This window comes from Chanodichthys erythropterus, chromosome 12 (genome assembly GCF_024489055.1).
Source record: "Chanodichthys erythropterus isolate Z2021 chromosome 12, ASM2448905v1, whole genome shotgun sequence".
In the NCBI taxonomy this organism is placed as follows: Eukaryota; Metazoa; Chordata; class Actinopteri; order Cypriniformes; family Xenocyprididae; genus Chanodichthys; species Chanodichthys erythropterus.
Window position 1 is genome coordinate 43,869,005 of NC_090232.1, and position 27,146 is coordinate 43,896,150.

Here is a 27,146-nt window from a genome sequence, read left to right on the forward strand (position 1 = left end):
GACAACTCTGAGGGGGGTGAATTTTTTTATTACTTATCCGTTTAAATTATATTAAGCCTTAATGTTCTGCATAATTAAGGGCGTGGTCACTTGAGTGACAGGTAGGCGTCATGTTACCTCAGCTGCCGCTGAATTTGGCATCTCAGCCGTTTTTGTGCTTTTTTTCTCGATTATTTTATACAATTATAAAATATGGCTTGCTGCATAATATTCGAGACTGATGTGTGTCTGTGTAGATGTGCATGCATGGGGAAGAGACACAGAACACACGTTGTTGGATCGTGGCATTGGCCAGGGGCGTAAATTTCATCGGACAGTAGGGGGGGACAATAAACATAAAATTTCTCAAGAGCAATTTTTGAAGGGGACACAAATAATACAGCCACAATTTTACTTATAAAGGATATATGCAGGGGTTAAATTGAGCCGGGGCCGTCTGGGGCTGAGCCCCGGCACATAGGCTTATCAGGGCTCGACATTAACGCTTAATTTTTTGAAGGGGCAAGAGAAAGAGAGCTTTACTTGTCCTGATTAAAACATCAATAACAAAAATAGTTAGGGAATCACCAAAATGCAAGCATGATTCTATTACATTTAGTGTAAGTGGCGATTGATAATGGATAATATTATTAATGATATTATTAATGAATGATTCAGCATTTTGAACGAATCGGTTGAGTCAAAGATTCAGTAATAGCCTATTCCAAAACACCTGCCTCATTCTTGAATGAATCAGCCATTTGAACAAATCGTTTGAATGAATGACTAGGACAGTCACTTGCCGCCACCTACTGCCAGTTCAGTTTCATGTTTAAATTTTCCCAACATTTCTTATTTGTATATTCAAAAATATTTAAAGAATATCATAACATTATTTAATGCAGTTGTAATTTTTCAGTGTAAATTATTTAATTTGATTCATAACAGTCCTGCTTTATTTTTCTTATTGAATTTATTGATCAAATGTAAAAAAAAATGAAATAAGATTAGGGGAAAAAATGCCCTTGGGGTAAATATCACAAATATGCAGATATAAATATGCAAAAGCTGACGGAACACTGTTGAGTATATAGCTTCAGAATAAATTATATTTACACCAAAAAAATTTTTTTCCAGACAACTTTTTTGGTCGGACAAGTGACCAATTTACTTGTCCAAAGGACAATACCCTGTATTTTGTATTGATATGCTCTCCTTTAGGCCTACAGAAAGATTTTGTTATCAGATGTAGCTTTGCACACTGCCAACATCTAGAATGATTTTGATCTGTATTTTAGTGTTCATAGCAGAGGGCTCTGTCGACTTATTTTTGGTTTGTCAATTGATAAGATTTTGTAGGCTTTGCATACTCATGTGCACTCCTCGAAAGCCAAATATTCAAAATCATTTATTTATTGAAATATTTTTGAAGTTTTTTACAACCAAGTCACCAAAATACAATGAATATACTTTGAGCAAAACCCAACACACAACAGTAAATCTTCTAGCCTTATTACAGTTCACATATTCTTATCACACTGTTAATTGTTGTTGGTGTGGGTGACATAGTATCCAACAAGCTATTGTAAACAAGCTACCAAACACGCTAGGTAACATTATAATTGCTAAAATAGCAGACTCACGGAAAAAAAAAACAAACATGTTATCATCTTGCTTTTTTTGTCATGACTAATTACTCAACGTCGTCAGCATTAAAGCAAAAATAACAACTTCATCCGATGTTTTTGAATGAAATAGCCTTAACAGCCGACTTACTAGAGCTCCTCTCAACTAACGTTACCGTCTGTCTTCTCTCCCGCCGGCGCCGCCGGATTTCTACACGCACGAGTGTGACGTGCGCGGTGGACCAAACCACTGTGAGGCAAGGGAAAAACGCCTGTTTGCGTTTGTATTGCTTTACTTCTTACACAATTATTTTAAATATATATATTTTATTTACAATACTTAGAGTGGTATTTGATTATATTTTTTTGGGGGGACAGCACTCAGATAGGGGGGGTCATGTCCCCCCCGTCCCCCCCGCGATTTACGCCATTGGCTGAAAGTTTTGATTGCGAGATTAACTACAATGACAATACCAGGAGGATATACAACTCTGACAGCACTGCTTGGATATTATAACTAAAACTGCTGCACTATTTTGAAAAAAATATACTTTGGACACAGGCTCATTTGTTTGATACGATCGCTGCTCAGATTGCATCCTTTCTTGAAGAACGATGACAGAGAGCAGATCATTCAGAAGAAATGTGAAATGTTTTTTGTTTTGTTTTGCAATGGACATTTATATTTTACCCAAGTGCCACAGATTGGATTCATCTCGCGATCTCTATAAAGGTATGAAGTCCCATTTGATGTTCCATGTTGTTATTTGCACACCCAACACAAATTACTGGTGTTGGAGCATCTATATCTTAAAAAAACACCGTAAATTGACAGTAAACCTTTAGAACTTTCTGATGTTAAAACTTATGTTTATTAATAATTTAGATAGTATCTAGATATATAGCTCCTTTGCTTGCTAATGTGGTCACGTCGAGCTAGGTGGGCGTGGTTTCAGCAACCAATCACATCAGCTCAAACCACCTCCTCGCCTCTTTGCCCATTTTCAGTTATCCGGGAGTGACGTGCGGTGACGCGCAGCTAAGATGGCCGCGTCCTCATTTTCGCTTCAAAACTGCTGTTCAGAACTCTATGGGTGACGTCACGGACGCTACGTCCATATTTTTTTCCAGTCTATGGTTTCGACGATAAACAGAGATATTGTCAAAAGCATCAAATATTGGCAATATTAAGAGGATTTGGCATTTCCAATAAATGTAAGCCTGTTACATTCTATTTTATTACTATTAGTACTATTACTATTACTTTTATTATTAAATTAATATTAATAAATTTGGCTCACAATAATTTCATAGTGCATAACTGACGTACTGTGAGGATAATAAAAGATTAGGCTTTTAGCTCCTCTTTGAAAATGTTTTAAACATTTTTTTAGGTCTATTATACAATAAATTATGGGCCTATAATTAAAATGATTATAATATTTCCTAAAACTGACTGCAGTCATCAATGAAAATTAAGAGCTACTTCAAGCACCGACTTAAAAAATAGGACCTGTTTAACACGAAATACTATTATTCTCATTAGTTTCACAATTTACAGGCCACAATAAAAAGAATGGAAAAAAATTAAGACAGTTATATACTGTTATCAGCATATTATGTTGAAATTAGTCTCTGAGAGAATATGTTCCATTAAAGCAGTGTCAGACAGCTACATCACTTTTTACTTTCACTTTGAATAGCCTACTGACTAAGCTTTCAATAACTCTTGCACAAAGATTGCACGTTGCTTCTTGTGTGATATCCATTTGCTCCCCTTTTTGGTTTAAAACAAAGATTTACAATATTGTGACGTATCTCTCTTTTTTTTTTTAATTCATTTATGATTAATGCATGCTTGAGTAGTCGATTGTTTCCGACAGCGCCGACTAAGTAGTCGATCTCTCGACTACTCGACTATGCAAGCCCTACTCTCTTCACAAAGAAGTGTCTAAAGTCATGACATGAATATGTCTAGTCATCAACTATATTTTTGTCCTGTTGTTTTATGTTCGAGGCTTTTTATGTTTTATGTTATGGTTTATGTTACACTAATCACTTTTCATAACGGTCAATATAAGCTAAACAAGAGAATTAGAAGGAAGTAAATACATTTTTGGGTGATGTAATATTATAATTAATCATATATTAAGATAACCCATGTTACCCACACTGAATTTTAAATTGTTCATAGAACTCTAAAATGTTGATTGATTGTTCTACTTACTTTTAATGTGAGTACATGTACATGTATTTTGATTCACAGTAGAAATCAAATGCTTTGGCAACACATTGTACCAATTGTCATGCCAATAAAGCACACTTTGAATTTTAATTTGAATTGAGAGAGAGAGAGAGAGAGAGAGAGAGAGAAATGTTAATCATCTGCATCTGTGCAGCATCTCTCTACCAGCAATGAATCTGTGAGTTTAATTACTTCAGAGGCATTACCACCTCCTTGCTGAGATACTTAATGGTGTAATTCACAGGGCAGTGTAAGGAACCCCGCATCGGCCCAAAATCAGAATCCGACATGCCTGGGCGAAGGTTAACGCGTGTATGCCTTTTCAGCGTCTCTGAATGTTCACTTAATTTCACTCATTTAAGCTGACTCCAATTTCAAATGATTATTACTCTCAGGTTGTGTTTCCAATTAGAAATTAATCATTTTTTATGTATTAATTTAGATATGCGGTTATTCTGATTACGTTATATCTTCAATTATTTTGTTCACTGCAGTCCCGGTATCACTTTAGAAGAGTTACTTTGGCTGACTTGAGCACTCTTCCCGGACACAAACTCGTTAGTCTGACCTTAAACATTGGATGCAAGGTAAATATCTACCTTTAAGTCGGTCGCGCTCTGCTTACTCGTAACAAAAAGCATAGTTTTTTATATATTTACGAAAACTGCAACTTTTTTAAGGCAGTGATTGTCAGAAATCGAAATGGACTTAATTGACGTGCCCCATGCTCCATCTATTAAACCTTCCGTATGAACAATCCTGAACACAGATTTGAGGTAATACCTTCGCTTTGATCTACTAGAAATAATGAATAACGAATAATACAGAATCAACCAAATATAACATTTTATTTGTCAAGTAAAAATGGATCATGCCAATTACATTACAATTAGACAATTAGAAGCCAATTCAGAAATGATAAATGCATAACATCGATTACTCAAAGAAATGCATATACACACAGTGATACATGAATGTCTTCAGACATTCACCCATCTCTGTATGGGGGTTCTGGTTACAGAAGGTCCCACATTTGCTCTTTACCTTTTATACCAGGACCAGAACAAAAGGATCATAAATGTTTATTACATCAACACCTGTTTTGGGGGAGAGGAGAAGAGACACCACCCAAAAAGAGGACAGAATTTTCCTTAGTTTTCCATATTCTTCATAATTCTAGTGACTGCTGTGAAATTGAGACCATTTTACCAATCGCACCTGAGACATTTAAAATGATACCAAACATGAAAAGGGAAAAACAATAGATACACAAGTTACATTATACGTGTTGAATAACTTTCAGTCAGGGTGAAGGAGAGTTTGTGTGTGTGTGTGTGTGTGTGTGTGTGTGGTGGGGGAGGCGTTGTCCTTTTGGAGTTATAGGGCAAGGCGTTGCCCGTTGCTATTTCTCTGAGATCTTCTTCTCTAGGTGAGTTTTATTGCTTTATTTCAGAATGCTTGATCTCAGTTTTCGTTTAGCAGGAAAATCAAGCCTTACAGCAGCATTAACAAGTTTTTGTGCTCCTGAATGTTTCTGTGTCTGTGCAGCACAATCTCCAGTCTCTGTGTGCGAGTGATGTGTGTGATTCTGAATTAGGTTTCTGAAAATAACAAAGCATGTTTCCACATTTCTGTTTCAATCTTTCCAAATGAATATCAGAGCAACTTTGAAATCGATGAAAACAGTGGAGTACTCTCTGTGACAACGGCACTAGACCGAGAGGAAATAGACAAGATAATTGTTTACATACAGGTATCAGACGTTTCTTAAAGGATAAGTCCACTTTTAAATAAATTTTTCCTGATAATTTACTCACCCCCATGTCATCCAAGATGTTTATGTCTTTCTTTAGTCAGTCGAAAAGAAATTAATTTTTGATGAAAACATTCCAGGATTTTTCTCCATATAGTGGACTTCAAAGGCTACCAACAGGTTGAAGGTCAAAATTACAGTTTCAGTGCAGCTTCAAAGGGCTTTAAACGATACCAGACGAGGAATAAGGGTCTTATATAGTAAAATGATTGGTCATTTTCGAAAAAAAATACAATAAAACCGTTTATGCTCTATAAACACAAAATATCACCTTGAACGTACTTCCCGTTTCCGCATTCTTCAAAACGCTTACGCTGTATGTCGTACGTCTTTCCTATTCTACTAAAGTACTTTTTTGAAGTCCACTATAAGGAGAATAATCCTGGAATGTTTTCACCCTAAACCTTAATTTCTTTTCGACTGATGAAAGAAAGTCATGAACATCTTGGATGACATGGGGGTGAGTAAATTATCAGGAAAAGTTTATCTAAAAGTGGACTAATCCTTTAAGGTGCTAAAAATCTGAAGAGGATTTGGTATTGTGTTTGTTTAAATTCTCTCTTCATGATTTCTTTAAAAACAGGCAACTCAGCAGGATGATGCCAGTAAGACGACTAACACTGTTGTGTCCGTCACAATTGAGGATGTGGATGACAACCCTCCAAAATTTGACCAGGATGAGTATACCGTATCTATTCTGGAAAATTCACTTCAGGATCAGTTTGTGCTTCAGACTAGAGTCACTGATCTAGACCTGGTACTGTTCCTCAAAACATCACTGTCTGATTGTTAAAGAAAATAAGTGAAGTTCCTAAACGTAATTTAGGGAGGAGCGAGCCCATCTAATCTTCCAATCAACAGCCAGAGTATATAAGCAGCTGCTTACCTCTCTTCAGTCTCAGCTGTTTCAGCATCCGGTAGTGCCGTACTGAACAATGTCCACGGAAAACACCACGGAAATTCCACCATCCCCCTTCAGACGACGAACTTTCCCCGAGACACCAACAGTCACATCTCGCGTAAGATCGGATCTCACAGATCCAAACACGGATGCTCTTTCTGAGTGCTCATACAGACCACGCTGCGGATAGCCACTCTCTCCTCCACGCTCAGGATCGCCCGTTTAACTGCGCCTCATCTGTCTTCTTCACAGACTTCATCTCTTCATTCTACCGCCGCTAATACACTGATTCTACCCATTTCAAATGGTCCGCCAACAGCCTACGTCAAGTCCTCTCCAGCTCTGGAATTAATTTCTTCCGCAGATCATCAAAAGCTAAACTCTACGATCTTCTTTAGTTCTAACAACAGTTCCAGCATGCCAACAAACACTTCAGCATCATAAAAGCAAGACTCAGAAGTTTCTCTTCTGACCTGATGTCCTGAACATAAACATTTACAGCACGCTAATCCACAGTCCGTTGCCGCCGCACGCACTTCCTCGTCCGCCGTTTTTCCGCCCGATCAACAACAGCTGCCGCAAAAACAGTCCCGCTTTTCCAGCTCTTCCCATATGCAGCTCCACTCCTCAGGCAAGAACTATCCAAACTTACTCCTGTCTCCCGCACTTTACTTCCTTCTATGGATTATGAAATGAAGCCTCTTGAATCTTGAAGCTTTAAAAAATAAATACATTTACAGCAGCCATAAACCAGCCAGTGCAGCCAAAGAATATAGATGTACAGCTCAGTCATTCCATTAAGCAAATTAAAGCCTGGCAATGTTAAACGTGTAGATTTCTGATAATATATTTTCCATACTAATGTGTTGCAATAAACTTAAATATAACAATAAAAATACTAACAGAGTTTGATGCAAGTAAATCATGCTCTAATTATGATAGGGTTTTATACTGTCTTTATGGCAGAATGTACGATCATGTAATGTAATGTAATGTACCGTAATGTAATATATATATATATTAGTAAATGGACTTTAAATTCCGTAAACCTGTAGAGTAGTGGTCTGGGTTCAACATTCTGAAACGCACGGCATTCATGTGACTGGAAAGATAGTTGAGACGTCTTTCATTTATCACCACTCCTCTGAAAACATATGCATTCATTATAATTGAGCTGTGTATTCGATATGAGATTTGAAGCTTCAGTTTCATATGTAACATCACTAATTACTTCTGCTTTTTCAGTTCTTTTTCAATCTTCATCATGATAAACCCATGCGCCAGGATGCCCTCGCAGATGGTTACTTCTCGCTCACCCAGGAAGCGGATCCTAGCGTGAGGCTGCCTCCGCTAGTCATCCCTCACCCTCTATCCGTTTACAACTTACCTCATTCCTCCCCTCCCTTCTGTTCCCCAATTTCTTCTAACATTCTTCTTGGCACAGATCCTAGCATGAGGTTGTCTCCGCAAATGATCTCAACACTCTTTTTGCCCACCAACCCCTTTCTCTCACTTCAGCCATCTTGGACACTAGTCAGTAATGGAGCCCTCCTCCCAGCATCCATCTTTTTCCAACACCAAACACTTCTTCAGGTCTGAGCCGCTTGCCAGCCCATTCTCTCGCAACAGCAGTCCCTCTTCCAGCTCCTCCCAACGCAGTTAACATGGAACAACCAACATTCTCAACCCATAACTGTTCCCTAATTCCATCAGGTGCAGACATTTGATCTTCTTCCTTTGGAGCAGTCATTTTTATATCTACCTCAAGCTTTGCAGCTAAGTGAGCAGCCTCTCTCTTCTTCAATCATTATTTCCCAGTTAGTTAGTGAAATGGACACCATCCAGACAATTTCCAACCAGTTCTTTTTTCAGGCCTGACAGAACATTTCAGCCGCAGTCTGGAAAGTATACCTGACTCCAGCTTGATCTGCAATAACTTATAATCTGCAACAGCTGGACCTGATATAGTGGAAGGCCTCATCAAAAAGAACTAGATTCCAGATTCATGATCGGCCCATTTTGATTCTCCACCTTATTCTGCATAAGCCCAATTGGAGTAACCAAATTAGATGAATTCTCCACCACCACAACATAGACCAAGCAATCATTCTCATAAACCTGTATCCCATAGTAGTAACAGCCAATCTATGGGGTTCCGAAATGTTAATTGCCCCTTAGAATTTCCGCCTGTTACCAGTTCATCATCATAGATGAACATATCCCAGGTCACCAAAATAAAATCACAGATGTTTTATCTTCTTTTTCAAATTTAGAACATTGGCTCTGGAAGCAGACTCCAATCAACTTCAATTCCTCCTGATTCAGAACTCTCATTCGTCTGGTCCATTCCCTCAAGACCTCTTCATAACGCATCCACAAATACCATACTGCAAGCCGTTTCTCTCAGAACACTCCAAACCTACTGGACAGCTTGGAGTTCCTTCAAAAACTTCCACAGAGCTTTCCAGGAGTTTTCCCTCCTTTCAGTATCCTTCATCTCTTACCTCCATCATACCAATTTAATTCAGGAACAATCAAAATCTACCTCAGTGGCATACATTGCTCTCCAAGTTCATCCATGGCCAACAGTGCCCCGACTCTTCAAGTCCCCAGATATCCCTCCTCATCAAAGGTTTACAAAACCAATCCCCCTCAGCCAAACTCCAGACAACCTTGTAACCATCCATTTTTCTTATCTTTCTGCAAAGGTGCAGCCATCACAGCAGCCCAGAGGGGCCTATCCGAACACCAAATTAAAATGATCGGTCGATGCCCCGCCTTTAAAACAACATATGTTCGATCATTTCTACATCACAAACACTAGCATCTTTCTGAGTCTGGACCGCTTCTCCCTACTATTTTTGCATCTCCCCGCTTACCAAGCCCCGCAGGGCTCATATTCATTTGGATGCAGTGAGAGCTCTCCCTTTTCGGATGTGTGTTAGCTACCACTCCTGGAGTGGGCTTTCCCATTCGAATTGCTGTGTGGGCTCCCCCGTCCAGATACTGTGCAGGCTCTCCCGTTCGACTTGCAGTGTGGGCTCTCCCGTTCGACTTGCAGAGTGAGCTTCCCGTTTATTTTATCGGGGGCTCTCTCCTTCGAAACGCAGCGGGAGCTCTCCCGGTCGAATCGCAGTGTGAGCTTCCGTTCAGGCGCCGTGGGGGCTCTCCCTTTCTGAATCGCAGTGTGATTCTTCATGTTCTTAACCATGGAGGCTCTCCCGTTCGGATCGCAGTGTGGGCCCTCCTATCTGAACAAGCGGACTGGAGGTACCAAGGATCGTATGTCCCATAAGGATTGCAGTGGGCCCTCATGTCCTTATGTGATCCAAACCACCTTGGAAGGATGGTAGCTCTGCGTTTTATCTATATACCGTAGGCTCCCTTTTTCTGCGGCAGGCAGGTTCGCTCTGGATATCAGTGGCCCGTTTTCCCTTTTGGGACGAGGACCTCCTTCCCCCCTGTTGGCAGCTGGGGGCCCCATGTACTTCTGAATTCATGGGCCCCCATGTTGCAGACGTTGCGGCGGGACGTTCTCCAACCACGTACTCAAACCTCCAGTCCCAAAAAACACTCCCGCAGGAGTAATTTTAGAAGTCACTGCCGCAGCAGTGCAGCGGCGAGATGCATCCTAGTCAAACTCACACAGCAGCAATAAACGCAAGCTCCCGACAGAGTTCCTTAAATAACATTGCCGCAGCAGAAGCCTGCTCATAGCTCCACATGGTGGACATAGTAGGGCGACGCGTTCCAGCCCAGCTCCCACAGGAGCCTTATTAAATATCACTGCCGCAGCAGTATTCATTCATGACTCCAGGCCAATTAATCACAACCACCTTGTGTTCCGGCATAGGAAACACTAGTGCCACTCCTCACCTCAACTCTATTCTTCATGTCGCTTTAATCTTTCGCTCATTTTGGGGGGTTAACAAGCATTAAGCATCTGGGTATCCCATATACATTAAATCCTTAAGCATTTTCAACCATCCAACTTGCTGTCCCAAATTTATTCTGCACTTTTTGGGGGGTGTATCAGAGCTCGAGTTGAAGATGCTTCATCGAGCCCCTCCTCAGTGGACAGCAAGCCAAATTAGCTAACCTAATATCCTAAAGATTATATGGGCAAACGAACTCGTTAAGTGAAGTTCCTAAACGTAATTTAGGGAGGAGCGAGCCCATCTAATCTTCCAATCAACAGCCAGAGTATATAAGCAGCTGCTTACCTCTCTTCAGTCTCAGCTGTTTCAGCATCCCTCCACCTCCCCAAACTCCACCTTCATTTCAGGTACCTTGCCCTATGTAATCACATCCTATATTTATTCACTGGGGGGTGTATCAGAGCTCGAGTTGAAGATGCTTCATCGAGCCCCTCCTCAGTGGACAGCAAGCCAAATTAGCTAACCTAATATCCTAAAGATTATATGGGCAAACGAACTCGTTAAATAATATAAAATGAAATAAAACACATATATAATTTATGCATATTTTTAATTAAATAGTTTATTTTTGCATCTTTGCAAATTTGAAAATATGACATGGACAAGAATAAAAATAAATAAATTGGAAAAGAACTTAATTAAGTGATTAAGTGATTTCTTTTCTAGGGAGGATTTATGGGAACATTCCAGATTATTCCAGAATCCGTACATTTTTCCATCAGCCCTGATGGAACAATTCTGGTGAAAGGTTCTGCAGACCTAGACAGAGAAACCACAACCAGCTTCAGTTTTCAAGTAACAACAAATCTCATATATCATTAGAAATCAATATGACTTTTCATAAGTGTAGAATTATAATAACATTATGTTTTCAAACACCACTGCATTATAAGCATGCCAATTTTCTCTTCAAAATCTAAAGGTTGAAGCACAAGAAAAGCCTCCTTCCACCAACAAAGCAACAGCCGACGTGACCATCATCCTGCTGGATGAGAATGACAACAGTCCACAGTTTACAACTTCTAAGTATCAGGGCAACGTTTACGGCAATCAGACTGTTGGAATGCAGGTTGTCAAGGTGATGAATCTTTGTTTTGTTGAGTTATTTAATCATTTTCCAGAAAATTCAATATTTTAGTAAATTTCTGGAGATTATGGAACCAGTATGTCATAATAAGATGACTACTATACCATAAACATTGGAATAAAGTTACTAACTAAACTTACTGTACATATATTTTCATGTAAGGTTGAAGCAACAGACCTGGATGAAGGTCCATATAGTGAAATCAGTTACTCCATTGAGTTTGGAAATGAGGAAGGTTATTTTGGCATTAATGAGAATGATGGAGAGATTACGCTAGTTCAGACAATCCCTCTGGTGGAAAACAGAATCCTTCAGTTTTCACTCTATGTGACTGCAAAAGATGGTAAGTTATATCTGTGTGTTCTGGAAGACATTTGATGGAAGTATATATGGCTGTGGATACATTACTGTAGGCTTAAATACCATTTCACTTCCTTTACATTCATTAGGGGACGGCAGATCAACTTCTGCAATGGTGGCTGTCCAGGCACTTGGAGATTCCCATCCTCAGTTCCTTCAGAAGACCTACCAGGGACAAGTAGAGGAGGATCAGTCAGGGGCAGACATTGTGAAGGTCCTTACAAGCACAAAGGGTATTTTTATAAGATTTTCTATGAGGGATTGCTTCTGTAACTGATATAAAAACTATTTATGACACAAATATGGTCTTTTAAATGACAACCAGCTGACTAACAAATGTTTATTTAAAGTAATAAAAACTGAAGAGATATTTTACCTTATCTTGGTACACTTATGTAAAAGACCAGCCTGAGGACACATGCAAAAAATGGCAGAAAACAGGAAAAATTATTTAATAATTAATAATTAATTAATAATTAGGTTGTTCTGATGGATTAGTGGTAGAAATTTTGTTAATCATGCTAGAGACAGGCAGGTAGGGCATAGGACCAATTTCAATGATTAGATAAACACTTTATGGTCCTCCGCCTTCCACAGACAATATATTTACATATAAATATATTTAAACCACTTAAAGGGTTAGTTCACCCAAAAATGAAAATTCTGTCATTTATTACCCTCATGCCGCTCCACACCTGAGACCTTCGTTAATCTTCAGAACACAAATTAAGATATTTTATTTGAAATCCGATGGGACTGTGAGGCCTTCATAGGGAGCAATGACATTTCCTCTCTCAAGATCCATTAATATACTAAAAATACATCTAAATCGGTTCATGTGAGCACAGTGGTTCAATATTAATATTATAAAGCAACGGGAATATTTTTGGTGTGCCAAAAAAACCAAAATAACGACTTATTTAGTGATGGCCGATTTAAAAACACTGATTCAGGAAGCATTGGAGCACAAATTAATCAGTGTGTCGAATCATGATTCGGATCGTGTGTCAAACAGCCAAACTGCTGAAATCACGTGACTTTGATGCTCTGCTGAACAACAGATTTGATACACTGCTTCAGGAAGCTTCAGAGCATTATGAATCAGTGTTTTGAAATTGGCCATCACTATATAAGTCGTTATTTTGTTTTTTTTGGCGCACCAAAAATATTCTTGTCGCTTTATAATATTAATATTGAACCACTGTACTCACATGAACTGATTTAAATGTTTTTAGTACCTTTATGGATCTTAAGAGAGGAAATGTCATTGCTGGCTATGGAGGACTCACAGAGCCATCGGATTTCAACTAAAATATCTTAATTTGTGTTCCCAAGATCAACGAAGGTCTTACGGGTGTGTAACAGCATGAGGGTGAGTAATAAATGACAGAATTTTCATTTTAGGGTGAACTAACCCTTTAACTTAATGATTGCTATCAGAATGTGAAGAGACTTTGAACCAACATAACAAAAAAGGTTTCTGGAACAAATTTCCTACCCTGCTTTTAAATGTCAATCCATTTTGAGTTCTCACATACAGTAACAAAACTCTTAGAAAGGATGTGTTACAACTGACTCAAACTGTGTTCAATTCTTACACATCAGTGTGTGAGTTTAGGGAAAACACTAGTTGTGTTAATTCTGACACATTCATTGAGTCAATGATTTTCACACAGTGAATGTGTCAGGAAGGTTAACCAGAGTTGTAGTCAAGACCAGACCCTCCAAGACAGAGAACAAGACCATTCAAGAGGGAAGTTAATGAGATAATTAAGTTATTAATCAAGCAGTAGTGATGAACACCTGCTGTTAACAGACAGAATCATTGAAGGAAAGAGGAAAACAACAAGAAATAAAACACCTGTGCTACTTCTGAACATGAAGACCAAATTTGCAATGATCTCTTTGTCAAGTCCAGTCAAAAAAAGTCTTACATATCAGTGCTTGTGTTTTGGGACAACACTTAATTTTGTTATTTTGTGTTCATTTTTTTTTTTTTCTTTTTTTTTTCTTACATATCAGTTTAGGGACAACACTCATTGTGTTAATTTTGACACATTCACTGTGTGATGATTTTGTTGCAGTAAATATTTCAGGAAGGTGATCTGATAATAACAAGCAGATTCACCAAAGGAGAAAATCACAGTTTTAAAGTCACCATCATGGAGATGAGTGTTTGCTTTAGTTGAGCTCTTGACCCTTGACTTTTTAACATTATATTTAGGGCTGTTGAAGTTTTAATTATAACAGCTGGACAAACAAAAAGAAAAGATGATCAGGTGGTGTTGGTTATGTTTTCACATAATCTTTATTCGATCTGAATCACTGAACTCATTTAGAGCTCAATCTCTGAGTTAGATTTACATTATTGACTACAGCAGCACTGTGATTCTACAGCAGAAGATCTGCTTTTTAAAATATAACCTTTTTCAGATTATATTGAAAAAGCTGATCTTCTGCTGTTGAATCACAGTGCTGCTGTAATCAATAATGTAAATCTAACTCAGTGATTCAGGTCAAAAAATGAATATGTAAAAACATAACCAACACCACCTGATCATCTTTTCTCTTTGCGTGTTTGGCTGTTATAGCTCAGTTACAGCAGTCCAAACAAAATCTAATATTAAATTGTCAAGGGTCAAGAGCCCAACTAAAGCAAACCCTTATATCCATGATGGTGACTTAAAAATTGTGATTTTCTCCTTTAGTGATGAGCACCTGATGTTAACAAAAAGAATCACCAATGTTCAATAGTCACACAATTAATTCATTATCTTGATTGGATTGAATTGTCTGGTTTTGGTCTTGGAAGGTCTGGTCTCAACCACACCTCTGGTCTTGAATGGTCTTGGTTTTGGAGGTCTGGGGCTGTATTCACAAAACATTTTATCTTACCACTAAGAGTTCTCCTAAATAGCAGTAAAAGTTCTTAGCTAAGAGTTTTCTCTTAAAACCTATTCACAAAGCTGCTGAGACAAACTTTAACTAAGGAATAGACTGAAGTCTTAAGCTAAGAGTAAACTGTGTGTTTGCTATGGAGTAAACACAGTGATTGGCTGATGGGGGAGGAGTCAGCGATTTAATCATAGAAATATTGTAGAATGAGGTGTCATGTTTACATGTTAAAATAAAGGTTTTAAAATACAAATGTTGCCCTATTCAAATAAATATTTTTAATAAAAATGTTGTCATATTCAAATAAAGGTTTTAAAATGTAGGCTAAGTGTCACTAATTAAAACTATTTAAAGTATATTACAGTTAATTGTCCGCCTCTAGGATGTCTTCATCTCAAGAGAATGCAAAATGCAAGTGGCAAATTATGTTTTATAAACAAAGTTTGGGAGAAACACATTCAAACGGTCTTTCTAATCAGCTTGAGAGGAGGAATATACACAGATGAGAGCCGACTCGCCTATAGTTACTTCAACAGTTTTCTGGATCCCTCTGCCAACCCGCTCCTTACTCTCGGCTGGGGAGAACTTTGGGTTTGGGATAAATTCCAAGCTCGGAGCCCTCGATCCCCTTGGACAGAACACACCAAAAATGCTTATTATATACTTTTTATATATATATATATTTTTTTATATATTTATTTATTTGTTAAATATTTATTTTTGGCGTCTCATTGTAGATTCAAATCTATAAATCAAAATGTATTGCATTTATGAAGTAAAAGTTGAGCACCAAAGACTCTATCGCTATTGCCTCAAAAGTGTTCAGTGTCTTTGGGTGGATTAGGACTGTTTGTGATTTGGTCTTAGTGACTTAGGAGTCCTCTTGACTACTCCTAACGTTTCACAGATTTAGGAGCTAGTTTTAGTGCTAAAATGCTTTGTGAAATACTCTTAGAGCAAAAATTTAGGACTCCTAAAATAAAGACTGACACGCTCATTATTTTTTAACACCCAGCGCAATGCGACGCAAGGTGCAGCGCAAGTGTGTTTGCTAGTTTGCGTCCAGCTCCGTTCATGTTTTCCCGTTCAGTGCCACGTCCTTAAATTAGTTAATGCATTTGCGCCAGTTAGTGCGCCCATGGATCGTTGGCTTATTACACACAGGGATGCGCATCACACAAAAATGCCAAATATTAAAAACAAAAGGATTACAGTGTAAAATAATATTATTGTGTAGGCTACATAAATATAAAAATGTAATTTTTCATTGCCTGTATTAGAATTAGGATACCTATTTTCAATTCAGCCTATTACTACTTATAATGATGAATGAAATTGGCTAATTAATTGAACAACCATACCAATACACACATATATATTAACTGACTCATCGCGCGGAACTATTTGAAAGCCTGCATCCAACGCAGACGACTGAAAGATTGACTGGCCACTTAACAGGTAATTTCAGCAAAACATCACTCGTTGAACTCCTCAGTTGAATCAGTGTGTTTAATAAGTCCGTGTATTTTATGTTACGTATTTTCGAATTGTTCAGCCAAATGGAAAGAATTGAAAGACAGAGGTGGCATAGGATCTACCGGCTGAGGTCCACATATCTGTCCCTGTCTGAGGTGGAGTGTCGCCAGAAGCTTCGTCTATCCCGCCAGGCAGTAACAGACCTTTGTCATCTTCTGGCCGATGATCTGTAGACAAATGCATATTGCCCATATGCACTCCCCGTTGCTGTTAAAATAGCTGTTGTGCTAAATTTTTTTGTGAGTGGATCATTCCAACATCCTTTGAGTTCGATTGGAGGCATATCCCAACCTGCCATAAGTTCGGCAATACATGCAGTGACATCAAGCCTAGTCCGACATGCACATAAATTCATTAAATTCCCCACACAGTAAAATCCCCAGTGTTAAATTAACACCCAAAGTGAACATATGAGTCCATCTTGCCGGGTGTTAAAAAGTAACACTGAAGCAGTGTTAAAGTTAATGAGATAATTGATTGATGATTGATTGATGATTGACAATTAGTGGTGACACCTGATGATAATAAGTAGAATCATTGAAGGAAAGAGAGAAAAAAGGTCTTAATTAAAGTTTTATGGAATGTTTAATTTCAAGTCACCATGAAAAAGGTCAGCGTTTGCTTTAGTTGGGCTCTTGACTCTTTACCTTTTGTTATTAATTTTTCTCTGGCTGCTCCTGTAAACAGCACACTGCAATAAGGGGACATGTGTTAAAAGACGAGCAAACACGTTGAGTTTCCTTCGATCAGTGTATTGTTCTGTTAATCTTCAAAAAAAACACATATACAAAACATGTAAATCACAGAATGCACATTAAAGTACATAGCAATTACATTTTGTTTCCACTGATAACTTATTTACTGCTGTAACAAATTAATAACAAATTAACTGCTGTAACCATTGTATACATCCTTTTATATGCAGCAAAACACTTTGTAAAAGGTTACAATTAATATGACAAGCAACTGAATATAATTCAATAAATGCCATGGTTCTTCACTGAATATTCATATAAATAGATGTAATTTCTCTCCCATAAACTCACACGCAGCATATACTCAGAAGTAGCAAATGCAACTATTCTCTCATTGAAACATACATAAACAAATGCAATATAATGCATATTAGTAGCACACATATGTGTACCATTTATATCATGAGCAGTGACTTTCAATTAATCACTTATATGGACGTGTATGACGATCGGATTCACATCAAAAATTGCTCGTTTCTTGTATGCCAGTCACTTAACACACTAGCTAATAGTGTGAACACGAACTATAAATACTGTTAAATACATGTTAACACTGCATCATCGTAACTTTAATATAAACAGATATAAATGGTAATTTAAATGACAACCTTATTCCAAAGTTAAGAGTAAGATGGGGGAGGGGTACTCACGCGCGCCATGCGTGACTTACTTTTCATTAAACACAATTTAACATTACTTGTTAAACAATAAAGTACATAAAACAAACCCATAATAATCTCACAACAGTCACCAACACATTTTGGTGATAAATAGTAGGTTTTGTAGAGTTTTTTACCTGCAATAAGGGGACATGTGTTAAGAGACGAGCAAACACGTTGAGTTTCCTTCGATCAGTGTATTGTTCTGTTATGCTAAAGGAACGCGTGCTTGGCCTATATGGGGAGGCTGCAGACCTGGAGCCGGTAGATATAGGCCCCAAGCAGTTTTACGCCCCAAGCAGTTTTACGCCCCTGTTGTTCCTCATGCGTCCAATAGGGGGAGAAGGAAATACGGCGAATAACACTATATTGGGAGGCTGCAGACCTATGACCTACTGTAAAATGTATTATTTATATTTATTTATAAACTGTTTTTATATACAGGAGACTGACTGATATATGATGTTATGAATTTATATTAAGCTACATTTAAATATTAACCATATTTAGGCCATTAGACATACAGTACTGTGTAGATCCTAAATGAAATATCTGCTGTATAATTCAAAATTGGTTGTCATACAGCTACAAAACATGTCCTACATAGCATTTTATGAAGACAAACACAATTTAACCCTTTTCTAAAATTCCAAGGGTCATTTAAAAGAAAGAGACAATATTGTTGTTCACAAAAAAATTTATTAACACCATGACTTTTATTTCTTAACAGCATGACTCCTGTAAATTCTGCATGACTCCTGTAGACTCTCCTATGGCTTGCCACTCTTCTTTAATTGTTTTTTTTATCCTGCTGTCAAAGTGCTCCCGCTCACTGATAAAAATAAATAAAGCAAAAGTTGCATAGTGGTAGAAACAATGGTTAATTATAAATATTTCCTTTATAGGATCCTTACAGTACCTTGCGTCAATGACAGGTCCTCGCAGGAATTTCTCCTCAGCCTCCAAGATGGACACATGTTCCACAACAGCAAGAGCACAGATGATGGACTACCAGAGAAAGAATTGAGATTTATCACAGCCCAAATAAGCCAAGCATCATTTTGCATGTTTAGTTTTTTGTTGTTTTTTTACAACAAAACCAAAAGTGCCTTTTCTATATTAAGCACAAAACTATTATTTTTAACGCAATGGTCTAACATTATGGATAAACTATTTGACATTAAAAACAATGTGAATATGACACCATGCTGAGCACAACTAACACATAAGTCCTACCTCTGGAAAAAGGACATCCATAATAAATCTGATCTGGTCACTGTGGGTGTGTGTGGGTGTACTGTTCAGAATTGAATTCAGGTGAGTGTAGATAATATCAATTTGTTCCCGATCTTCAATGAACAATGGCACAGGCACTTTCTTTATGGAACACTTGGAAAAAGTGTCAAGCCTGTGATTTTTTTTGTCCATTGATGATGGACTGTGCAGAGAAAACTGAAAATTACATTAAAAACATTTCCATGAATGTGTAAGTTGTTTACTAAACAAGCTATTGGTTTAGAATGCAGTTAAAAAAATGCATTCTTGATGCATGTACCTGAATGTGGTCATCAGTTCCTCTTGCCACAATGAAGTCCACCAGAGCCCGGTTGGATAACTTTCGGTTCCTCTCGGCAACATGTTGTGGAGACTTAGAGATTTGCATACATACATACATGCCTATTATAAATGTGTATTTTGTGTGTTCACATCATAGACTGTCAAAAAAAAAAAAAAAAAAAAAAAATTCACACATTTGTGATTATCCACTCTAATGTGCTCCAGAAACCATGTGGAGTATGTTTAAATGCAAGGAGTAAACAGGGTCTTACCAGAAGAAGCCATGTCACGCAAGCTAAAGACAGACAACAAGATAAAAATAAAAATTTAATTAATTTTAAAAGTGAGTGAGACAGAGCGGGTAAAGATAAGACTAAGGGCAGCTTAACCTACACGTGGTTAGCTAAGTTTGAGTCAGACAGAACATCTGACTCAATCAAGTACTTTTGCCTCTCGAAATAAATTATTGACCCATCTTTTGAATTGATATCGCATCAATCATTTATAAATAATAAATGTTGCACAATACAATCAACAACAATAACTTTAGGAGATTATTTACATACCTCAATTTGTATCGCTTCAAAAAAGGTCTGCTGCTATCATACAGATATGGTCTGCTGTTCTGATGACTAGGCTCATATACTAATATACAGCCTCCCCCTACTGGACGCATGAGGAACAACAGGGGCGTAAAACTGCTTGGGGCGTAAAACTGCTTGGGGCCTATATCTACCGGCTCCAGGTCTGCAGCCTCCCCCTACTCTGCTTGGCACCGATAACCTGTCCACGCCCCCTACTGGGATCTTCCAGTATTGCAGTCACTACATTCCTACATAACTCAAAATAAAGCTGCAATTTATAGCACTAATTCTAACTCAAAATAAAGCTGCAATTTATAGCACTAATTCTAACCTGTTACACTCCAACTTTGTGTTTGTAAAGCACATTTGTTATGGTCAGTGAAAATGGGATCTGGTCACAATATATTTGATTATATAATCATCATGTGATGGCCTGATATCGTTTAGAGTCTTTAGTATTAATGATTGTAGTCCTGTGTAGAGTTGTGACGTTCGCGAACGAACCGATTCTTTTGAACGGCTCATAAACATGAACGATGGGAGCCGAGTCGCGGCTGGAGGGGAGCCGTTCATTTTTCCTATGCGTGTTTCACACAGATGCACACAAATGAGCTCCTCCGCGAGACAGAACAGTTATAGGGGGAGGGGCGCACCCAGCGCAGGCCAACCCTTTATAGCGTGATGATATTAGTTATTAGTTGTGCACGCATCCTTCACGTGAGTACTCCAGTGGAAAAAAACCCTGCATTCCTCTGTCATTGCAGCCCACTTTGTTATTGTTCATTGACTTGAAGGGGCTGATGTCCTATTTGCAAAGTTTACAGCAGTAATAGTATGTAGTATGTAGACATTTCCATTTTATTTATTCTAATTTTATCTACTTTAAATGTTTTTTGTTTTCTATCAAAATGTTCTTGTGTGATAACAATGTTCTTGTGTGGAAGTGTTTGTAGTAAAAGCTGTTTTGCACAGAAATTCATTGCAGCCGGCTTTGTTTTTGATGTTTATTTGTAAGTAGGTATTGTATGAATAACATAAGTCAACGTAGCTTTACACACACACACACACACACTTTGTGCTAAAGGTAAATCCAAAATAGTGATGTCACTGTCTAAGCAGAGGGATTTGTGCAACCCTATGGAATATAGTCCACACATGACGAATGAGGTAATAATCAATATTTCAGAATAATTCAAACTCAGATATTGGTGTGTGATATCCGAGTTTTAATTATTTGACTACAAATCTCACCTCATAATTCCTCCCAGTGATTATTTCCAGGATAAACTGAGATGCCCCCAAGCTGGCTTCTTAAAACTGACTAAATATTTAAAAAGAGCCAAAAGAGCCGTTCTTTTGAACGGCTCTTTGAAAGGAACGGATCGCGAAGATCCGGATCCCCTCAAAGAGCCATAAATCCCATCACTAGTCCTGTGATTTTACTAGTGATGGGTCGTTCGCGAACGAGCCGACTCTAAGAGTCTGCTCTTTTATGTGAACGTCGGGAGCCGGCTCACATATCTGAAGAGCCGACTCTATTTTTCAAAATATAGCCTATAGAAATTAAATCATTATGTAATGAATGATTTTAATTTTATTTAAAACAATAGACTAATAATTCAAAGAACAACACAAAAAATTACAATTAGGCTATATAAGCACACACACTCTTTCGTTTCGACTGTCTGATCAGCCTCACGGTCATAGTCGAAACTCGGAGGAGAGGAAAAACAGCATTTCTGAATGCAAATCTCTCATAAAATAAAAATATGGCCAGCAGTGTGTGTGTGTGTGTTCATTATGAATAATATATCCTAACTAGTGAGAGCTCATATGGCAATAAAAAAAGAGAAAAAGAGGGACCTGTTTAATTCTTTCAGTTATTTATTTTTCTTTAATATTTAATATGGGTTCTATTATGTTGTTCAGATTTTATTTGTTTTGAATGTTGGTTCTATACATTAAAACGTTGTAATTTAAATACAAATGTTTAATAGCATTTTTTTTATAACAAATCAATGCATTTTTAAAGAAATTGTGAGACATTGTGAGTATGAGTTCATTTAATAATTTAATTAGAACTGTTTTCACACCTATCATAATCAAAGTCATATAAAACATGTATTATTTAAAGAGCCGTTTGTGAGCCAAAAGAGCCGGCTCTTTTCAGGGAGCTGAGCCAAACGAGCCGGCTCACGAAAAAGAGCCGGAATGCCCATCACTAGATTTTACAGCTTGAGACCCAACAATAGTATGACTTTTTTCTTTTTCTTTTTAGGAATAATTCATTATGCACTGTAGCTTCAGTGTTTAAACACACACAGACATCAAGAATCAGCATATGATTCTCAAGAACGGTGACGATAAATAAATACAAAATACTGACAAACAGATCAACTCTGAACATCACAAAACAAGCTACTGTCACAACAAAACAACAGAAAAATAAAGCAAACATGAACAATCTATGAAAATTACAGGACAATTCAGCTGCATAATTTGTTCGTGCAGCAATGCATGATGGGAGCCATGGATGAGTTTTGATTGGTGGCTCCCATCATGCACTGCAACATGAAGCACTTTGTTTGATTGTCACCATTGTTAACCTCTTAACTGTCACGATCCCGTTGGCGGGACGCCTCCCAGCCAGCACACCCATGTAGGGCCCACATGGTTTAGCCCAGATGAAATGAACATTGTTCAGAGTGAACACTACAGGCTGTTAAATGTAACACTGAATCAGTGTTGGATTTAATGAGATAATTAAGTAATTAATTAAGTGATGATTGATAATTATTGAAGATAGCTGCTGTTAACAAGCAGAATGAATGAAAGAAAGAGAAACAACAAGAACAGAAAACAATTGAAACACTAGAACTACAACTGACTTCAGCCGCAGCCTTAGATGAAATCAACTGAAGATAAAAGACATTAAATCTCTCCAGATCTCAGCAGAGGATTAAACAACTCCATATACAGAAGCTCTTATTGAGAATTAAGAGACTGTTGTTGATGTTTTATTGATTTTTTTTATGTTACCATCATGGTGATCAGAGTTTACTTTAGTTGAGTAGTTTGACTTGTTTTTAATAATGTCGGGGTTTCTCTGGCTGCTGTAACTGAATTAGTTATGGCAACTGTAGCCCTATGGGAATTTTTGGTATTTCTTAAAATCACTATTTTTATTTTGTTTATTTTTCTTTAAAATGTACATTTTATGAGGTTAAAAATGTTTAAATAATGTATATGTGTTAAAAAAATTAAGTAGTAAAAATAACTTACCCGTAAGAGAGATCCAATCAGGAGTCAGGGCGAGAGGTCGCGAGGGAGCAGGAGGAGGAGTCTGAAAAAAAAAACAAGGAGAAAAAGATGGAGAGACATGAGTGAGAACCGCGCTGTGACTGTCACATTAGAAATTGGTAAAACACCAAGTTTAATGCGTGTGATATTAGATGTACATGTATACTGCACGAAGAGTGAGTTACAGACATTTAACTGAGTTTACAGTGTGAAATTGAATGGTTTTAAGGGACTCGGTTAGAACTTTCCCTGAGGAGAAAGTGAGAACGGCTAGTCAGCACGATTTAGTTACACAGACTTTGTCAGCGAGTAGCCTGCTCGGTTGCCCTTTTGTGCATCGTCTGAAGAAGCACTTATCTCCAGAACCATCCTCTGCTTAGCTGTCGGACGACGTCTTCAATCACCAGCATCGCAAGCATCGCGTTGCCGCGGCGGGAAGGACGACGCGCCGATCAGCATTACACAGCAGTGAGTTTTTTTCTTCTGCGCCACGGCGCGAAGCGACCATTGTGTTTAAGGTCTCCCCGTTCTCAAGCAACGCTACAGGCCTGCACCGTGTCCAACTCTGACTGTCCGGGTATTCATTTTATTTCATTGAGTGGCCATTTAGTCATTTTGCCGGCTTAGTTTTTATTTTGGGGAATTTAATTGTTTCATTTGAATTGCATATTTGATATTTGAACTGTATATATGTACATACTATTTTTTTTTTTTTGAGTAAATAGTTCAAACGAATTTCTGTTGAAGATTTGCATTACATTGGGTTTAAAATATTGATAATGTTGATACTTAAGGCAAGATATTGAGTTTACCGAAGACTGGTGTAAAGTGAAAGTGTTTATCACTACTGAGTAAGATAAGTGACTGGTAAATAAATGTTTATTGCACTTATAATATTGATAGTCATTTGAACAGGGTGAATATATTAATGTAACTATAAAAGTTAAGGTTTATTTAACCAAGCATTCGAGATAGCTGCCTACAATTAGTGTTTTATTTTAATTTGGTTATAAAGACATTGTATGATCACTTTGCATTAAATTTAAAAGCTGCCACTAAGGTAAATGGTAAACAAGTAGGCCGTAATAATTAGGGAATTACATTTAGCGCATTAATTAATATTATAGAGAGATTTTCTAAATAGGAATTCGGGGAGTGCACCCCACAAAAATAGTTAGACACGCTAGGGGGCGCTACATAAAATGGGGGCTCGTCCGGGATGGATAATTAATGCCATTTACTAATTTTTAAGTTGATGCTAATAGCGTTAGCTGGTAAAATTTTGTTAGTTTCTCTAAGAAATTAAGTAATAGGGACTGAAAAAAAAAAAAAAAACCTATGCTAATTTAAGTAAATATCTGTTAACAATTAGCGTGGAAATTGTTATTACCTTCTGCCAGAAAAATAAGTCAAATAGTTTATTTAAGCTAAAAAACCTAAAAGAAAATGGAGGCTAAGTGTAGTACTGCAGAATTAGTTCAAGAGCTCAAAGACTGGTGCAGAAGAGAAGAGTTGGATGATGCCCATTCCCTGATGGTACTGATTCCAGAAGACATTACGAATGCACAGATTGAAGAAGCCCTAGGAACTATTAAAGCCTTAGGGCGTGTGCGAGTGAGAGGACGGGCAGTTAGTCTGAAGCTGGATAGTCACAGGGTGCTATGCGAGTGCAAAGAGACGGTGGACCCCACCAAAGTCCCTCCTGAACTGTTGCCAGAGGGCAAGACGAGAAAGTGGATGATTGTTATTGCTTCTGAAAGTCCTACTCCTTCAAGCCCGTTAAAGAGTTTGTTGGAAGAACCTCCAGAGAGTGGCTCGGCAGAGTCTATTATTCGTGCGGTAGGTGATTTGTTGACTAAGATGGGGAAACCATCAGCTGACAACAGCAGTTACCGTCGTCTGAGAGTGTTCTCAGGTACCTTGCCAACTCCAGTTGGAGAAGAGTCTCTTGAGCATTGGTTAGAACATGCACATCTGATGGTCGAGGAGAGCGAGTGTTCCACTAAGGAGAAACGACGACGTATCATGGAAAGTCTGAAAGGTCCTGCGCTAGCTGTAGTAAAGGCTGTGCGGACTGCTGATCCAGAGGTTAGTCCTGCTCTGTGCTTAGAAGCCATTGAGAGTGCTTTTGGGTCTGCTGAGACAGGCGAAGACCTGTATTTTGCCTTTAGATTGCTACAACAGCAGCCAAAGGAAAAGTTGTCTGACTTTCTTAGGCGTGTAGAGTTGTCGCTGACCAATGTAGTTCGTCGCGGAGGTCTCCCTACAGGCCGTGCTGACCGGGCTCGAGTGGAGCAGCTGCTGAGAGGTGCTATTCACTCCGATATGATGCTTGTCCAGCTCAAACTCAGGGAACGGAAGGAGAACCCTCCATCATTCTTGGAACTGTTGAGCGAGATCAGAGGTGAAGAAGAGTACGAGTTATCAAGGACAAAGCTCAACACCTCTGTCAAGAGAGTTCACACAAACCCTGCTACAGACAATAGACAGGATGATATTGAGCGTTTGAGAGCAGAAATTCAAGAACTCAAGTCAATGTTCACTGCCGTGAGTACTTTGCCTAGACAGGTTGTAGCAGATAGTAAAGGACCTGTGTCCATGACAAAGATGCCAAACACAGAGACAGGTGGTGATAGTGAAGTAGCTGCTTTGAGAAAGCAAGTGAAAAACCTGCAGAAGCAAATGACAGGCCAGAAGCTGAAAGTCTCTGAATCCCCTACTTCAGTTCTTCGAGTAGAGCCATCGAGACAAGCCCATAGTGATAATAAAAAGCAACCTTCTAATGACTCGGATGGGAACTTTTGTTACCGCTGTGGTGAAAACGGCCATTACTCTGCCAGATGCCAGAATGCAGAGAATCAGGCCAAAGTGATTCAAAAGCTGATATACGCTCTAAAGAAAGCTAAACAGGGTGATCCATCTCCTCAAGCATCAGGCGGTTGTCACACCGTGTGCTCAGCTAAGAAAAGTGAAGTAACCTCCCTTGGAAGTGGCATTCCGTCAGGATTGATCGGGCCGTGTTCAGTCATCCCAGTGAAGATAAATGGCCAGCACTGCGATGCACTTCTGGATAGTGGCTCCCAAATCACAATTATCTTCGAGCCCTGGTATGAGCAACACTTACCTGATGTTCCAATCCAGCCAGTGTCAGGGTTGGCGATATGGGGCTTAAGCGACACCACTTACCCCTACCTGGGATATGTCGTAGTGGAGATGGAGTTTCCAGAGAAGGTCATCGGTGCAAAAGAGACACTTTCCGTCCTTGCTCTGATTTGCCCAAGTTCACAAAGTCCTGAAAAGACCCCTGTGATCCTAGGCACGAATGCAAATCTGTTCCAGAGACTGTCCATGCTCTGTAGGGAGAACACAGGAGTGGACATTTCCCAGACTCTTGGCATAAAGGCAAAGAACTCCATTGGTCACACAGACCAACCAACCCCCGAGGGTGAAGAGGATGAAGTTGCATGTGTGAAGTGGATGGGTCCGGGCTCACTAACCTTACCTCCTGGTGGTGAATGTTGTGCCATCTGTGAAGTGGAGTTGAAGAGGCCGCTGGGTAAAGACATGTTGATGGTTGAGGCATCACCCACCGCTCCATTACCATCAGGAGTACTGCTGCGGCCTATGGTTGTACATGGTACTGCAGTGGATGATCACCTCACTATCCTTATGAGTCCATGAAAGACACCGTCATTCCAGTTGGAACTGTCTTAGGCCAGCTGTGTCATGTTGATCCAGTCGTTCCATCTCTGAAAGTTGAAACGGAGGCAGTGACTGTACCAACAGAGTTAGACCCTCAACTGATCCAGTTTGGCGACTCGCCCATACCACCCCAATGGAAAGCACGACTCCGTCAAAAGTTATGTGAGCGAGCAAACGTATTCTCATTGCATGAGTGGGATGTTGGCTTGG

At 38.7% G+C, this 27,146-nt stretch overlaps 1 protein-coding gene and 1 long non-coding RNA gene across 2 annotated transcripts; one reads left to right on the forward strand and one right to left on the reverse strand.

Annotated features, from left to right (window-relative positions):
• Nucleotides 1-9,495: 9,495 nt before the first annotated feature.
• LOC137032831 (cadherin-related family member 1-like) lies at nt 9,496-18,833 on the forward strand. Its single transcript, XM_067404792.1, has 5 exons — nt 9,496-11,296; nt 11,424-11,579; nt 11,751-11,931; nt 12,038-12,181; nt 18,699-18,833. Exons 1-5 carry the CDS (start codon nt 11,177-11,179, stop codon nt 18,818-18,820), a joined length of 723 nt encoding a protein of 240 aa, XP_067260893.1. The 5' UTR covers nt 9,496-11,176; the 3' UTR covers nt 18,821-18,833.
• On the reverse strand, nt 18,600-19,288 carry LOC137032832 (uncharacterized). Its single transcript, XR_010896755.1, has 3 exons — nt 19,030-19,288; nt 18,713-18,801; nt 18,600-18,625 (listed from the first exon to the last, which is right to left on the reverse strand). It is a non-coding gene; the product is annotated as an uncharacterized lncRNA (long non-coding RNA).
• Nucleotides 19,289-27,146: the final 7,858 nt, after the last annotated feature.

Bases quoted from the DNA above. Each gene is read 5' to 3' on its own strand.
- LOC137032831 (XM_067404792.1), top strand. From the start codon at position 11,177: ATGGGAACATTCCAGATTATTCCAGAATCCGTACATTTTTCCATCAGC. The intron at 11,297-11,423 runs GTAACAACAAAT...CAAAATCTAAAG, and splicing joins CAACCAGCTTCAGTTTTCAA to GTTGAAGCACAAGAAAAGCC. The intron at 11,932-12,037 runs GTAAGTTATATC...TACATTCATTAG, and splicing joins CTATGTGACTGCAAAAGATG to GGGACGGCAGATCAACTTCT.